General features: G+C 47.9%; 3 protein-coding genes and 1 non-coding gene across 4 annotated transcripts; 2 read left to right on the top strand and 2 right to left on the bottom strand.

Annotated features, from left to right (window-relative positions):
- Nucleotides 1–2,201: 2,201 nt before the first annotated feature.
- Nucleotides 2,202–3,171, top strand: EI90DRAFT_3023008 (uncharacterized protein; the record flags this gene model as incomplete). The annotated part of the gene is made up of 3 exons (XM_039057842.1): nt 2,202–2,249; nt 2,303–3,023; nt 3,059–3,171. The coding sequence occupies 3 exons, from the start codon at nt 2,202–2,204 to the stop codon at nt 3,169–3,171; spliced, it is 882 nt and encodes a 293-aa protein (XP_038908026.1).
- A 2,080-nt stretch (nt 3,172–5,251) lies between these two features.
- Nucleotides 5,252–8,307, bottom strand: EI90DRAFT_3093584 (uncharacterized protein). The gene is made up of 8 exons (XM_039062484.1): nt 7,666–8,307; nt 7,575–7,603; nt 6,732–7,530; nt 6,585–6,680; nt 6,310–6,535; nt 6,117–6,261; nt 5,772–6,071; nt 5,252–5,721 (listed from the first exon to the last, which is right to left on the bottom strand). The coding sequence occupies exons 1-8, from the start codon at nt 8,287–8,289 to the stop codon at nt 5,283–5,285; spliced, it is 2,658 nt and encodes an 885-aa protein (XP_038908025.1). The 5' UTR covers nt 8,290–8,307; the 3' UTR covers nt 5,252–5,282.
- Nucleotides 8,308–8,637: 330 nt separating this feature from the next.
- On the top strand, nt 8,638–8,709 carry EI90DRAFT_t295. Its single transcript has one exon. It is a non-coding gene; the product is annotated as a tRNA-Gly (tRNA).
- Nucleotides 8,710–14,156: 5,447 nt separating this feature from the next.
- Nucleotides 14,157–14,462, bottom strand: EI90DRAFT_2951567 (uncharacterized protein; the record flags this gene model as incomplete). The annotated part of the gene is made up of 1 exon (XM_039055409.1): nt 14,157–14,462. The coding sequence occupies one exon, from the start codon at nt 14,460–14,462 to the stop codon at nt 14,157–14,159; it is 306 nt and encodes a 101-aa protein (XP_038908024.1).
- Nucleotides 14,463–17,076: the final 2,614 nt, after the last annotated feature.

The raw sequence follows: 17,076 nt of genomic DNA, 5'->3' as shown, positions 1-17,076 counted from the left end.
AAACAACAAGTTGTTTTCAGACTATGTTATCGACGAACAGATCCTTGGGAGCTTACCCGAGGATGATGTACCAGTGGAGATCATTGCATCCATCCGTCAAGAAACCGCAGCAGATATTCTCGGCAGGGAGCATGATTCATATGTTCCTGGTCCATGTAAGTTGTTTCTTGGTGAGCAAAGCGAAATTTTCAATCTGATTTCGGTGTAGATACCAGTGATGATGAGAATGATATGGACGAGGGTGTGAATGAGACTCAACATGGTAAGATTAGATTGACATACCTTGAATTTTGCCGATGTCTCATAAGGAATGAAGATAATGGTGACGTGGTCTCAATCCAGCAACTAGGAAGTATGGAAACCGACATCTCCACCACTTCAGCCTCCGAACTGCTCATGTATGGGCTTTTGAATCTAGGGCAAGAGCCAGGATATGCAGTTCGACATGGTTGGCGTCCTGTTAGTGACTTTGGATACAGACCAGGAAAAGAGCGCACCGAAGGCAATAGTGTTGCATCACAGCCTATGCACAACTTTTGGGCGCTGGCATTTCCTACATTATTCCCATATGGTGAGGGTGGAATTGAAGAAGCACGGCAAGTCTATGTGAGATTTAATGAGCACGTACGATATTGCCTTTCCCACCATTCGCGGCGATTCCGCACACACCATTCTTTCCCCTTCCTCGCATTTGGTATCGAGCAGCGTAGGCAAGCCCTGTCGTCAGCACGCATACAAATGGGCCGGAGGGATTTCAGAGCAGATGGCAACTTGCTTTCCCAACTCACGGTCACAGACTTACAAGAAGCAAGCCAGGAGGAAGCTCGAGGAGAACGGATATCAAACAGACGAGTTTCCCAATTGATGAAACACATCCGAGCCACATCTAGTCGAATCATGGGGACTGACTCATCGCGGGCTGCAATTCGAAGTCAGATATGGAGTACAACACTTACCAAAGGCCCACCAAGTATTTGGCTTACAATCAACCCAAGCGACATCCATGACCCCCTCGCGCAATTGTTCGTTGGGGAGGAGATCGATATGCAGGCCCTTGATGCAGCGATTAGCAACTCAATCGAGCGGGAACGTGCAATAGCGAAAGATCCATTTGCTGCTGCTAAATTCTTTCACTTCTTGATCGAGACCATGCTCAAAACATTGTTGGGCATTGATGTGAAAGCAAACAGTATCCGTAGAACTTGCGGTATTTTGGGTTGGATCGAGGCGTATATCGGGATGGTGGAGGCACAAAACCGAGGAACCCTTCACCTGCACATGATCTTGTGGCTGGAGGATGCACCAAGCGCTGGTGAACTGCGATCCAAATTCCTCTCACCCGAATTCCGTGAAACAGTGAGACAATACATCGAAGCTAATATACGCGCTCACTTACCTGGCATGGACGAGCAAGCAATCAAAGCGATGGAGCGAGAAAAAGATGCAGCGTTCTGTCGGCCACCACATCCTGATGAACCCAACTTCAATGCGAAATTCGAATCCCTTGAACGACGTCTAATGAGGTCCAATCAAATACACTCGTGCAAAAAGTATCAGTGTCTTCGTCAGGATTGGACAACGGGGAAGTGGACATGCAAGCGACGCGCACCTTTTGAACTATGCGATACCGATAAGGTAGAAGCTAACGGTGAATGGTACCCTCAGCGGTCATACGGATTTGTCAACAACTACAATCCAAATCTTCTCGTGTACCTCCGTTGTAATCACGACATCAAGTTGCTGACAAACGGTGAGGACACAAAGAATGTCTGTTGGTACATTACCAAATATGCGACGAAGGCACAATCAAAAATGTCAAATCTGTCGGCATTGTTGGCTCAGAAACTCCAATATCATCTTGATGACAACAAGTATATCGATAATATTCGGGAAAGGAACCGACTCCTGGTTTTCCGTTGTTTCATGACGCTCAACCGCAACACTGAACAGTCTGCTCCTCAAGTTATCAGCTATTTGATGGGATGGGGTGACTCATTCAAATCCCATCATTACGTGCCGCTTTACTGGACAACATTTTCTCATCATCTTGAACGGGAATTCCCAGAACTAAAAAAAGCATCTAGGTATGAGTTGCCGAAGTTTTTGGGGATATATGATCTCACATACACACCATCAGAGCTGCAAGGTCGAGGGCTAATGATGGTGGTAGCCCATCAGTGGATGGGTCCACCACCGACGGGATGGAAGCCCATGTTAGAAGGGCTGAACCTCCGGGGAGGGGAATTGAGGTAATTAGCGTGTTCAGTGAAGTTCAACATGAGGTGACTGTTTGGAATTCAAGGATGATGAGACAGGCATCGAGCTTCTGAATATCGATGTCAGCCCAAACGGGAGTTTGGTCGCGAGGTCGCAATTTGAGGATTATTCCCACCGAGGATATGAACTAGAAGATATGTCACTATTGGAGTTCACCACGGACAGCTACGAGCGCAATACCTGTCAAGATAAAGTGGTGAATCGACCTACAGACAATACCTCCACAACCACGACAAGGCGTGGTCGTCCAGCAAACTCCAGGAGTCAGTACTTAGTATCGCATCAAAGCCACAAAACAAAACTCAGAGTTGTGCGTTCTTCTGGTCACCGAACCATTGCGAACATCATCGGGAAATGGTTCCCTCGTGGTGACGACTCAGATTTCGTCGACAGTCACCATGCCTCAATGCTATGTCTGCTCAAGCCTTGGAGGAATTTATCTACACTGAAAGGAGAAGGCGAGACGTGGACATCAGCATACGAAAACTTTCTGAATTCAGAAAGAATGGACGATCGCACCGCAGCTATAGTTGGGAATGCACAATTTTATTATGACTGCAAGGACGCTGCAACACGCCAAAGCTCAGATAGTACCGTTCCCAGGGGCCGAGCACATACGGAGGGTACTGATGATGAGATGGAGGACATGGAGGATGGAGGCTTGGATGATGACAACGTAGATTGGTCCGAAGCTAGCTTGGAGAGGTTCTTGAAAGATAGGAACAAGACACGGGAAGTTCTTCATGGTGAACACGCCGTTGAATGTGCGAGATTGGCACAGATTTTCAGTGGGATGGGTACATGGCAAGCAGACACAGTTTCATCATCGATTACTGGTTGCGACCTTCAGAAACTCGCGAAGTGGAAGGATGCGATGAAACGGGCAGATACTGAGATATCTGAGAACATCAGTCCAAATGTTGGAGGAGACTGCAGCGGAGTCAACCCACTCACACTCAGTCAAATGGCCAACACCAGCAGCGGAGTTGTAGCCATGAGTACATTGGATCCATTTCGGCCATCTATCGTTCTGGACATATCACATCTTCGCACAGATCAGAAGCGTGCATTTGACATCATATCAACTCACACACTGAACACAATGCAAGGAGGGGGAGGCCAACAGTTATTGATGTTGTTACTGGGTGAAGGTGGCACAGGAAAATCAGTTGTGATCAGCACCCTCACTTCCTTCTTCAACTCACATGGAAAAGCGAATATGCTAGCGAAGGGCGCATATACCGGCATCGCTGCATGTCATATCGGAGGTCGGACACTACACACCTTGGTCAACCTGCCTCGAAGTGACCAACAAATGCCAACCATGGAACAAATTCGGAAGCAATCGAAGTGGTGGTCAACTCGACGATATGTCATCATTGACGAATGCTCAATGATTTCACGGCGTCTCCTTGGAAAACTATCCACCATTCTTGGTCTCATTATGTCGGAAGTGAAAGGGGAGCGGCAGGATGCGCCATTTGGTGGCTTGAATGTGATTATGTGTGGAGACTTCCATCAGTTTCCCCCTGTCGTGGGCGGCCCACGCGCGACGCTCTATTGGCCCTCAGTTGCTGGGGACAGTGGCGAAGAAGCTTTGGGATCAGCCCTATATGAAAAATTCGATGTGGTCGTCATCCTTAAAGAGCAGATGCGAGTTACAGATGAAAAATGGATCGACTTACTGCGCCACGCACGTCATGGAATGTGTACTCAACAGCACGTCGACCTGTTAAAGGGGTTAGTGCTTTCATCAAAGGAATGTCCATCTACCGATTTCAGGAATGCGCCATGGAGTCGTGCGAGCCTTGTCACACCACGCCATGGTGTACGTCTGGAATGGAATAAGGCAGCACTCGAGGAGCACTGTCGACAGGGGAAAATACCCCTTTTCGCATGTATGGCAGAGGACACCATTAAAGGAAGGCCACTACGACTTGCAGAGAAGTGGGCATATGCAACTCAAGCCAGCAAGAATCGGGAGAAGAAGAATGATGGGACAAAGCTTTCGGACGTTGTTGAAATTGCACTGGGAGCCAAAGTGATGGTCACTACAAATGTTGACACGGACAAGAACATCGCAAATGGCTCAAGGGGAGAAATCATCGAGATTATGATGAACGAGAACGAGCCAACGCTACCGGACAACGTAGAAAGGATCAAGCTATGCCATCTCCCCGTTTGCGTGCTGGTTAAGCTAGACCATGCAAGCGAACAGCGGGTAGGGGATTTAGACAATGGTGTTGTTCCAATTTTTCCAGAGGAGCGGAATTACCGGATCACTATGGGGGATGGAAAAACAAAGTCAGTGAAGCGACGGCAGCTACCTATGACAGGGGCATATGGCTTCACAGACTATCGAGCACAAGGCCAGACGATCCGATATGTGGTGATTGATCTTGCACCCCCACCAACAGGCGGGCTAACACCTTTCAACGCCTATGTTGCATTATCGCGGAGCTCAGGGCGTGATACAATACGGCTTCTGCGAGAGTTTGACGAGAAGTTACTGAGACAAACACCATGCGGAATTCTAGAGGCGGAAGATAAAAGATTAGAGAAGGAGAATGAGGCAACGAGAATCAGGTGGGAGAGGTTCCAGTTGCAGAGCGCTTGAACGGATGTGGATGATGGAACGATCGATGATGGAAATGAAGTCACGTTGGTTGTGTGCACGTTACACTAGTACTACTTTATGATGGACACCTCCGCTCTAAATAATATTAATATTATAGTAAGGAAGGACACGTGGATACATGAACATGTGATGACGAAGAACAGGTCAATATATTTGCAGAATTCCCACCAATATATTTGCAGAATTCCCACGAATTGTGGACATGCAAGAGACCTTGCAAGCAAGGTAACATACTACATGAAATGGGTGTTGTGCAGGGCCCATAAGAATCTAAATGGGAAGAATCCCATTTCTATAAAGGAGTAGCACTGTTGGCTAGCCTGTCACCCCTCAGCGTTCTTGAGGGTCACATTGATCCAATTTATATTTATACACATAATTGGTAGTTGTTGACATGAGAATTGGGAACAGAGTCCGGTTCTTGGTCTGCACAATAATGCACCAATGATCTGACCACCCCGGAAAAGCGCGGCTCACGATCCCCAATGAACTCCGTGGCCATAGCTGCCAATGAGGCGAGGTTGACAAGGTCCGGGGAGTGGATGGGCTGTTCCTGCCCAGTCGACACGGCACACACCGCATTCCACACCATGGCCATCAAGGACACTGTGACACCAGAATTCCAAGTTTCTTCGCTCTTGGATTGGTTGGCACAGTTGCGACGCAACCGGCTCATCAAGAACGACCGCTTCATGCATCCAGCAGCCAGAAAATTCGAACTTCGCATGATGCATCCGGGGATAAGTTTATTGTTTACTTTCCGAGAAAGCGATGCGTAGGCATAGACTTGGCCAGGGGGAAAGATACTGTGGATAGAGGCATTAAGTGGGACTCAGCTGACAATGAGATTACTTACACCGTTTGGCCAGGTGAGAGAACAAAGGAGGTAAAACGATACGGTGCTTCGTAGAGGTATGAAAAATTTGGGTTGGGGGGCGCGTCCGTGCCGTTGAAACAGCTCATCATAAACTGGTCTCCTTTTAGGATAGGAATGAAGAATATGGCATAACCACTAGCACAGCAAAGGCTAGTGCCCATGCCGTTTGGAGCGTGGTGTGGGGGGTGTATAGAGCCAGCGGCCGCGACAATCGGATGTCGCCAGTTTCGGCCACGCAGAGGAAAATCCGCCAGTGCCACCTCATGAGTATTAAGGAGGCTGGAATAATGTGAGCCACGTCGTTGAGGAGATGAATAAACACACCTCTCTATCGATTGATGGTGACCAGTGGAGGTCTGTGACAATATCAATGGTCTAGATCTCCGCCAGTCACATATCTCGTGCAAAGCATTACTCGTGGCCATCTCTAGGATCTGGGGGTGACGGGTCGATAGAAAATGGTCAGAATCTAAAAGTAGGTCGGTGAACGGGATACAAGAATGGAAAAAAAACTTGCCGATACACTGAACCTCGGACTGCTGAAGTTCATCGAAACCAAGTGCGCGAAACGGAATCTGCATTGGGTGGTCCACCAAGACGATCGGGGTGCCGTCGTTAACCTTACGCTGAAACTCCCGTGCATCCATCGCTAACGCTCCCTGTATTGTCATCAAAACGGGCTTCCAATCCTTGGAATCATGCTGGGGCGATTCCAAGTAGTGCTTCAACTTCTGTAGGGAGGGCTGCAATGCGGTTAGTTGTTAATGTTGCAAGGAATGAGAAACGACCCACAGAACATCTGCAGTACGGAAAGAAGAAGGTCTCCCTCTGGGAAGATCGCCCTTCATTGACAAGAGAGATGACATGCAAGTCTACGGGATGGAGGAGCTGTGGAGGGGCTGTTGGCTTCGTTTGGCTTCGACCGGATACTGAACCTACCTTTGACCACGTATCTGGATTGAGCTCAGGGACGTCCAGCGTTTTGTCTATAGTAGTGACGTGGGGCCACATCTTACATTTGTCTAGAGAAGATATAGAGGTTATCGTCTCCTCGGTCACGGAAACTTCTTGAATGTGCCCAGTTCCCAAGTTGACTGGTTTCCGCGCACGTTCCCTGTCCCCTGGTTGACGGTCATATCGGCGGCGTTTTTGACTTGCGGATGAAGACAGCCAGGTGAAGGGCGGGTTCTGTCGAGACTCCTTTTGACCGGGAGTGAACGTTTCATCCCAGTCATCCGGAGCGTCGGGTGCCAACTGAGGGTGAACGGAAGGAATGGTCGATGGTTTAGCGATGGTCGAGTGGGGTGTCGGGGTTTGGGCAATGAATGAGATTTCGGCAGCTGCAAAGGATTGAGGCATGGAGGGATGCATGTCCGAGGCTTGCCCCGTGGAATGCAGAGGGGTGTTTTCATTCCCGATTTCCCTGGGGTCCATGTCGGGAGGGCTAATGATGGTTTCGGGTATACAGGGCAAAATCTTTGTCCATGCGGCGTGGAATCTCTCAAGGTCGTGTTGCGAAATCTGTCCTGTCTGTGAAACAGAAAATATGAGATTAAGCAGGGCATTCTCGAGCACCTTCCGAGGGCCGTTCGATTCCCTGAGCCCCCCGCGCAAGACGGCATACGACAACATGGCGGTGATGGAGGGAATAGCCGATGGGTTAGTGAGAGTGGCATCGAAGAGCAGGACAAGTGGCGATATCAATATAGTCATGATGAGGGGGCTGGCGTAGGAGTGACTGCCAAGTCGTCAGTGTGGTCTACGTAAGACCAAACGGCTTACCGTTCACTGGAAGTGTGGAGACACCCTTCCTATGATGTGAACCCTATCGTTAGGTAAAGATAAGAAGGGGGACGACTTCGACGACACTCACAAAAAACTTCTCCGGTCCTAACTCCCTCATCTCTCTCAGAGCGGCGGCACAATAGTAGATGTGAGTTATCATACGGAGCTGCTGAGACGTGGTTTCTAACCGTGATGCGTAGTCGATTAGCTCCCGTGCGGTGGGAACCTTGTTACCAGGGGGGAAGAGCTGGGAAGTGATTTCCAGACAACGAGGGAACCGCTCACGTAATGCAACGAGGCGTTCTGGTATATTGCTCAGCCAGTACTGGACAGTCCCCCTGCCCCCATGATAGGGTAGAGGAATATCCAGTGCCATGAGCTCAGTTGCTGCACCGGAGGAGTGCTGGTCCGCCCAATGGGCGCGAACTATGAGAATAGAGGACGCAATTAAGGGGAAGATTTCTCTGGCTACTGTTGTTTTGAATGTTGGGGATGACGCGGATGGGCACAGGTGAATGTCTGACTTGGTGCCCTTCCTCCAGGCATCGAACCCCTGGAGGTTTTGTGCAAGGGGTTCAAAGATCGACCTACTGGGAGGTCGAAACTTCTTGAGCGCATCATGAACCAGATCGACAAAAGTCTCAAACTCTTGGGGCATGCATTCTAACGCAAGGTCGTGGTTCTTCACAACAGAGTTGGAAGGATTGGTCATGGACCAATTTAATTCTTCCGTGTTTGCATTACTCATCACCTGATCACAATTCCCGTAGGGGGTCTTGTAAATTTCTCGGTGCCGAAGTGGATGCAAAATACATCGGGGTCCTCTATTATTGCCAATGGCTTCTTAGGGTCCTCCCATTCTGCTTTGATTCTATTTCAATCCTCTCTGTGTATGCATGCAATCCAACGTCTCTTGTCCATTATGGACTCCTTTGTGGATGAATGCGGTGGGTGTCCGTCATCACTTTCTCTTATCACTTTATCCTCAGTGATTTGGTCTCAAACGTTTTTAACTTCTGCCATATTGGCATATTTGTTAGAAACCACCTCCACCTAATGTGGGCATTTAGTGTAATGGTAACACACTCTAGTACCTATGCAGGGCTCTGTGGTTCGACTCCCAGAATGTCCATATTAAGGTTCCTGTAAGGTCGGTGTGGGTTCCGACCTGGCTGACTCCTCAGTCCTCTGGCTGTCAAGATCGTAGGCTGTATCGAGCTTGGATTTGACAGGGGTGAGGGTAAAGAGTAAAGAACCCTTTACCCGAGCCCAAGCCATACAAATGTAAATACAGTTGTTTACATTGTATACAGTGTGCATCACTGCTCTACCACCCATCCCTTACAGTTCCCAAGACCATGTGTACAAATTCCAACAGTATTCTCATCCACTAATTGTGGATGCCCAAAATCATGGCTTTTCTGTGAACGGTTTGACTGAGAATTGTCTTTGTGATCACCTACTTTGTCACCTCTTTTGGGGTGATTGTCATCAATCCAGCTTTCCAGCCTGTGTCACTCTTGTCAAAAACCTGGATCGTAGGGGAAAATGCATGAGTCCAAATGCAGGCGGGGCTCAACTAGAGGGGATCTGAGAGCTCCGGTAGTGGACCGAAGCTTCTCCAGGAAGCCTGGTTCTGCTGGATGGTACAAGAGGCTCTAAGGAGGACATGGCCTCAGCGACTCAGAGGGAGCGCTGTGCCTCTGTTGCGTCTCAGTTAGTCCTTGTATTTCTTATGTCTGAGGTATCTTGTAGAAAAGGACTGGGATTCACTCAGAGTGTTAGAACTGGGCGAGGGCGGACAATTCCAGAGGGGAACCGGAGACTTAGCAAGGAGGGACCTTGGCCTCAGCGACTCAAGCGGAGCGCTGTGCCATTGCTGTTTGTCCATTTGGTCCTTAATTTCATAGGTGGTGAGCAGGAAGTCTCTAGGGGGCATTTCAGGTCGATTTTAGACTGAGGACTAAAATGAGTATGTACAAGTGCCAATATATATAATGGAGAGGGTGAAAGCACAAGGAAACAAAGGGGATCCAAATTGGAACGAAGGCATCCAAACGGGAACAAAGGGATGACAGAAGTGGAGCGGTACCAAAGGTCATAGGGCTGAACTGGTGGTACATCTGAAAGGAGGTAAGGAGGGCGAAGCCCAGAGGGGCAGGAGGATGAGGGGAAGTGGGGATGATGACTAACTGGCTAGAATGGGAAGAAGCAGCAGTCCAAATAGGGATGAGGGGAAAACGCGAGAGATACATTACAAGCAGCAAAAGTGCTGAAGATGATCCGTGGAGCTCGGAGGTTGCAGAGGTTACGGAGGTGGGGTTGAAAGTCCAAGGAATATTGGCAATGGTGTTTACGTAGTATGAGGTCACCAATGCAATGGACTAAGGCCGAGGTGGAGTCAAAGTCTGAGGTAGGAGCTATGACAGAGTCTCGGAGCAAAGGTACGAGCGGTGTCCAAGTACGAGGTACGGGACAGCGGTGGAAGGTCATAACTTGGCAGGAGGTTGGTGGAAGAGGACCAGAGGGAAGAGAGAGGAAAGAGGGAAGAGGGAAGGAGTGGCAGAAAGGAGAGTTGTCAGGTCTGAAGGTGAGTATCAGAGCGGACAGGAGAAGAGTAGGAGGATGACGGAAGGGTGGAGGTGTTGTGAGGAGGGAGCGGAGGAGTGGGAGGAGGAGTAGGAGGAGGGTGGCGAGAGGAGTGGTGTTCAGTCCGAGGTGAGTATCGGAGCGGACGGAGATAGGACAGGAGGGGGACAGAGGAGTGGAGGTGGCATGGGGGGTGAGAGGAGGTGTGGTGTCAGGACCGAAGGTGAGTATCGGAACGGACAGCGGTAGGGTAGGACTCCGGGGGTGGTGAAGAAGGAGGTCCGGGAGTCGGGTCGGGATCGGGTATGCACAGATATGACACAGAGGGACTTGGGGTAGCATTTTAGTCGAGATTAGAACTGAGGAAAACTACAGGTTCTAATCTACAGGTATTTATAAAGGGGAATGGAAAGGACTTAGTCAGAGTCTGAATGATAATAGAAGAACACCGAAAAGTGCCGAATGATACCGAGAGGTACTGAAAGGTCCTGAACGATATCCTTAACAGGGAACTGAGGTGTTGGGTCAAGGGGGGGGGTGGAGTAAGAGGCTGGAAGATGAATGGGAACGAGAAATGGGTAAGAGGGGGCTAGCCGACTGAATGGTAAGAAGAAGATAGTCGTGCTATGAATGGAAGGTGACTAATAAATGATGATGTGAGTGGGGTCACCAAAGGATGTGGGTAGCTCTGAAGTGGAGTTACGTATCCAAAGGATGTTGGGTGACTTCAATAAATGAAATGGGTGGGGAAATGGTTTAGGGGTGTGTCACAGGATGTCGGAGGTCTGTTGGGATATCGGAGCAATCCAGAGTCTCCGAATGTTCTGACTTGGGACCGAGCTTCCGGGATGGGAGTGGCCAAGGTTTGGTGTGCCGCAACCAGGCCGGAGCTGAGACAGTTAGGAAGGGAGGTGACTTGGGGAGTGGGGAGGCATGGTGTAGGGGATGGTGAAGTTGTTAGGAAGGTGTGGTGTGGTGGGAGTGCATGGGGTCGGGATTCCAGGATATGACAACTCTCCATATCCAATTTCCCTCTTATGATCAGTACTATTGCACTGTATTCAATGTGGTCTTGTCTCCATCATTACTCTGCACCAGAGTCACTTGACATACCGATATTAGTAAATTTCTGATGCTGAAACCGCTGAAATTACATGATGTTATTTCCTTTTTGGTCGTTCTGTGTAACGCTTTGTACGTCATTCACTTTCCTCTTTTGTGTCTCACATCATGTTTCCTTTCTTTCTCCTTTCTGCTTTGTGGTGTTGGCCGACTATACATATTTGTCTATAACTGATGGATGCTGCCTGCTGCGGCAATACCCGCTACTCTTACAGTGCCCCAAAAAACCATTGCAATGTTTTGTACCTTTGACTTCAAGAGCTTATTAAACAATGGGAAAGGGTTCTAAATTTTTAAATAAATATGTGAAACGTGTGTTAGTATCTTGTCCATAACTCTACCGATTATGTAAGCAATATGTTCATTTTTGGTAAAGTTATCCAATTCACAAGGAACCCATGTCATTGCAACAGTTTTTTGGTGTGCTGCCAGAATGGACTAAAACTGGAAATATCATCTGATAGGTCATGTGGTATACACACTAGTAAACAAATAAACATTTCTGGAGCATAAATACACATGGATTTTAAGCTATAATCCCCAATTCTAAAATGTGTCAATTGGCTGCTTTGAAAATTGAACAAGTGCTTTCTCTCATTGATTCTGGCCACAGTGCTCACCAGATCTCATCAATTACTGCTGTCCACCATTCCACTGTTACCCATCTTTGGTCTAAACATCATCCCGACACTCCTAAGCCCAGTGGTGGTTGCCCATCTAAGCTCTCAGACACCAATATCCATCATGCAATACATCTTATCAACTCTGGTAAAGCCAACAATGCTGCACAAGTCACCCAAATTCTTCAAAAAGTCACCAGCACCAGCCTCTCAACTGAGGCTGTTTGTCTGCAACTAAAGGAGGCTGGTTGGAAAGCAGTGGTGAAGAACAAGCAGCCCATGCTCAGCAAACATCATAAAATGGAGAGAATGGACTTTGCAATCAGCCACAAAGAGTGGACTCTGGAGGATTGGAAGAGAGTGGTCTGGTCTGGTGAGACTAAGGTAAATTACCTGGGCCCAGATGGGAGGAAATGGGTGTGGAAATGGGGGGATGAACCTCTTACAGACAGGCTGGTGCAAGGAACAAAAAGATTTTGGTGGTGGTTTTGTCATGGTTTGGAGATGTATGACATCAGATGGAGTTGGAATGGCATGCAAGATTGTTGGGAAGATAGATGCAGAGCTCTACTGCCAAATACTGGAAGAGGACTTCCAGCAAACCCTCTCATATTATGACAAATACCCAGCCCACATCCTCTTCCAGAAGGACAATGACCCAAAACACACCAGCAAAAGGGCCCAGAACTGGTTCAATAACCATGGTATCAGGGTCATGGAGTGGCCCTCCCAGTCCCCAGACCTTAATCCAATCAAACAATTATGGAACCATGTAAAGAGGATGCTTGGGGAGTATGAAGAACCTCCAAGTAGTGTTCATGAGCTGTGGGATCAGTTTCAGGAGGAGTGGGAGAGGATAGGACCAAGTGTCTGCCAGAATTTAATCAAGAGTATGCCTAGGAGGATTGAGGCACTACTTAGCGCAAAAGGTGGCTATACTAAATACTAGTTAATGTGATTTTCCTTTCTCCAAAATGCACACCAAAAAACCATTGCAATGACATGGGTCCTTTGTAAAATGAATAACTTTACCAAAAATGGACACATTTATTAGAAAATTGGTGGAGCTATTGATGAGCTACTAGTGCATCATTTTCATATTTTTATGCAATTTTAGGATCCCTTCCCAGGGTGCAATAAGCTCATAAAGTGAAAAGTGCAAAACATTGCAACGGTTTTTTGGGGCACTGTATTGGTGACATTGTATTGAAGTCAGTGTACACCACAATGATGGCCTTGTTCTTCAAAACTATGGCACTTAGATGTGAATGTCCATGGAAGTGAGAAGGATCCAATACCTGAAGCCCAGGATAGGTCAGCAACAGTCTGGCGGGAGGACATGGATGAAATTCACCCCGGTGGTGGACTGTCTACCCAAATCCCAAAGCAAACCCTAGTACTGTGCCCATTGGTGTAGGACCCAAACAGGGAGGGCGGTAGTTGCTGCTGTGGGAAGATGAGAGACACCAACGATTGTGAAAGTCACGTGCATTCTCACCAATAAACCATGATGATGAGGCATTCCCCACGATTGAGGCTCTTCGAACACAGGGCTTGCTCATTTAAATAGTCCTCATGAACAGGAGATTCAAATCCACATCGAAGGTTACCAAACCCGCCTTGAGTTATGAATCAATTTAGAGTCCAGGTAATCACTTTGTGTCATTGACAAGCCTTTTTTACATGAGCCTACCACCATTCTGGCTGCTGTCGGTAAGCGTGATGAGCTAAAATTGTATGTCAGCAAGCTGAGGCAAAAAAGGGGTATAACCAATATTTGTGCACAGCCATTCAGTCCATGCTTCCAAGACCCGCTACAGAGTAGCAGGAATTTGTCCCCTTGCTTTACTTTTACATTCTTTACCACATGGTCTCTTTTTTTTCTTTGATCTTCACTACATAACAATTCCCTTCTGTTACCAGTGTTGTACGGACCTGGTCCCAAATGGTCCCAAAGACCGAAGTCTGTGAGTCTGACTTAATGGTCTCAAGTCTCTCTCACAGTCCATGCAAGTCAGACTTTTTGACAGGAAATCCCGATATTCAAAGCCTTATGCAATGTAAATAAATGTTCTCATGCTAGACTACAATCTGTATTGACAGAGCTAGGATGGAGTATTGGTGAGAATGCATGTAGTTAAATCCGTTAGTCCATTTTAACTCCATTGGCTCAGACCCCAGTCTGACCCCGGTCTGACCCGGGTCCCCATGACTTCGAGTCTGACTAGGTCTTGTGCAACACTGTCTGTTACTCCCCACTCCTTTTCCGCTCCCACTCGACTTTGGTTTTCCTGTTAAGCCATTCTAACTGCTTATCTTCCTCCTCTAGCACTTCGCATGGTGTCGTTGTAAACAACAAATCTTTGAAGTCACATATCAAGTGGATGTTTGCTCGCCCTCTTGCATGTGATAGTGTCACATATGCATTGAATGGTGTCAATGCTCCCCTAGGTGGTGTGCCAATGTCTGCCCACAAATACTTGATCATCTGTCTTTGTGCCCAATAGTCTGTGAATGCATATGCCAAATCGATTTGTTGTGTCTCCTTTCTCATTTGCCTGGGGCTTGACTCTGCCCCTTCATTTTCTTGTACCCTTTCTTGTCCACTGTATTGTTGCAATTTGACCACATGTGACACAGTGCAGAGTCCAACGAGCAAAGCAAGCTCCAGTGTCTGGTTCAACAGTGGAAATTGATTTGCCTGGCTTTATGTCTTTGCAGCTCAGCTGACTCCAAATGCTTAAACAATGAGAGTGTCCTTCACATACTCTCCTGTTTTGGACACATTGGCTCCTATTATCCTCATTGTAAGAACATCTGTGAATCATTGGAAACATTGACTCTGTCAGAGACCAGATTCGAGATGAGGGAGTGTCTCCGTAGTGGAGGGCTTTGGCCTCAGCAACTTCTGCCAAGAGCGCTGTGCCTAGTGACACGTCCGTGCCCTAACTTACTGACTGGCAATCAGAACCGAAGGGGGGGTAACTCTAGTTGATTTTACTACTGGGGTGTAACCTATGTACAAGTGGGATATATATATGGTTACAGCGGAGACGGGTCCGCAATTGGCAGAGCCGAACGGAGTGGAGCTAACGGGGTTTAAACATTAGCCGACTGAATATTACCGACGAGTCGGGTCGCGGGGTTAGCGGAAAGGCAGGCGATAACCCAGAAACGGAAAGGAGGGATAGGCCCGAAGGTGGGCTCTGCAGGGCAGGCGAGTGTATTGCCCAGCGGAGGCAGGAGTGCACTAGCGGACGTCGGAGCTGTCCGGAAGTCTTCGGGGCTCCGTACTTAGGGAGGCGTAGGTAATAAATTGAAATGAGGGGGTGGTGACCATCGAGGGGTACCGAGAGGATTGCGGAATACAGGAGCTCCGAGGTTAGTGAGGGAGGAGTGGAGTTAGACCGGAGGGATTGGAGGGACCGGAAGTCGATGGCTGGGGATGGATATGACAAGTTCGTTGTGAACCCACGCGTGGTTTAGGATTTCGCGAACTACTGCTTCGCGATCGGGGTCTTCCCCAAAATCGTAGAATATGTTTACTTCCCTATTTGGGAAGATTTCCTGGTCATTCAGCTCATGAGGTACGAGCCAGGATACGTGGAATCTTGGGTGGATTCCGTGTTGTTCAAGTTGTGGTGGCAACTTGAGGACATAGTTTGACGTCTCTGGAAATGTTTCCAGAATTTCGTAAGGCCCTATGTATAAGGGCTTTAGTTTTCCTGCCCTCCCTTTGGGTAGGTTCAGCTTATCCATGGATAAGTATGCAAGCTTGCCTTTTCTCAAAGGCGGGTCCGGGCGTCTTTTCTTATTCACCTGGATTGTTTGAGCAGCGCGATTGTGTATTATCGTGTCATGTGCTGCCATGAGGTTTTCCTTCGCTTTTTGGGCGAAGTCATTTACTCCCGGGTAGTCCGAGAGTGGTGCTGTTAGGCACATCTTTGGCATATGGCCGTAGATTAATTCGAACGGGGCAAATCCTGTCGATGTGTTCGAGCTCGCATTGATCGTGAATTCCACCATCGACAGTTTCGCTGCCCAGTCACGTTGGTCTGGTCTAACCATCACACGTAGTATTTGTGCTACTTTTTGTATCATTCTTTCCACTTGGCCGTCGCCTTGCGGGTGGAATGCAGTTGTGAATTTCAACTGCACACCGAGTATTCGGTGTAATTCGCACCAAAATTTTGACATGAATTTTGAGTCTTGATCTGATATGATCGAGTGTGGTAAACCGTGGAGTCTTACAACTTCATGAAGAAATACGAATGCTAGTTCTAGTGCATTTGTTGTTGTCTTTATTGGAATTAGGTGGACGTTGGACGTCAACCTACAAATGATTACCCAGAGGTAATCATATCCCAAGCTTGTTGGGAATGGACCTGTGAAGTCCATGGCCATTGACGACCATGGTGTCTCTGGGGTCGGGAGTGGGTGAAGCATTCCGGGATTTCTCCTGGTGCTTTTCTTTGTCATTTGACAAGTTCCGCAAGACCTACAGAACTTGTGGGTATCCTTCCTCATCGACTTCCACCAGAAGTGTCGACGGAGGGTTTCCACTGTTTTCTTGGATCCTAGGTGTCCAAGTGTTTCGTGGATGTTCTCGAGGATTATTCCTCGAATGGACTTCCTTTCGTAGTTCCCTTTTGGGACTACTATTTGGGTCGTTCCTCCTTCTCCAAGTCAGGTTATCAGCCCATCTTTTACAGAGAAGTTTTTGAAATTTCCCGGGTTCTCTAGGATTTCCCGGTGGATCTGGCTTTTCGAGTATCCAGATTTTATTGCCTCAATGAGGTCTTTCTCTTCGAATTGTTTTCGAATGTTCTCTTCTGGAATTATGATTTCTTCCAGATTTTGGGCGCTCCCCCCTAGAGTTTCCTCTAGGTTATCGCTCCCCCCTAGAGCTTCCTCTAGGGTATTTCTCATGCGTATCGCTGCGAGTCTCTTTCTCTCTGAGTTTTTACTCAGGGTACTGCTTAGTAGCAGTTCTTCGTATTCCTCGATTCTGTCGGGGATAATGTCTTCTGCATTTTTGTCCAGGTGGATGTCTGCCGACACATAGTTGTTGAAATGCAGATCCTCGTCCATTGACGAGTCATAGTATCGTGAGAGTGCATCTGCCACTTTGTTCTTGTGGCCTTCCATGTATTTTATTTCGCAATTGA

Source organism: Cantharellus anzutake, assembly GCF_015039405.1.
Source record: "Cantharellus anzutake strain C23 chromosome Unknown EI90scaffold_188, whole genome shotgun sequence".
NCBI classification, from domain to species: Eukaryota; Fungi; Basidiomycota; class Agaricomycetes; order Cantharellales; family Hydnaceae; genus Cantharellus; species Cantharellus anzutake.
The sequence above is the reverse complement of the archived record's forward strand: the minus strand, read 5'-3'. Positions and strand labels throughout refer to the sequence as shown.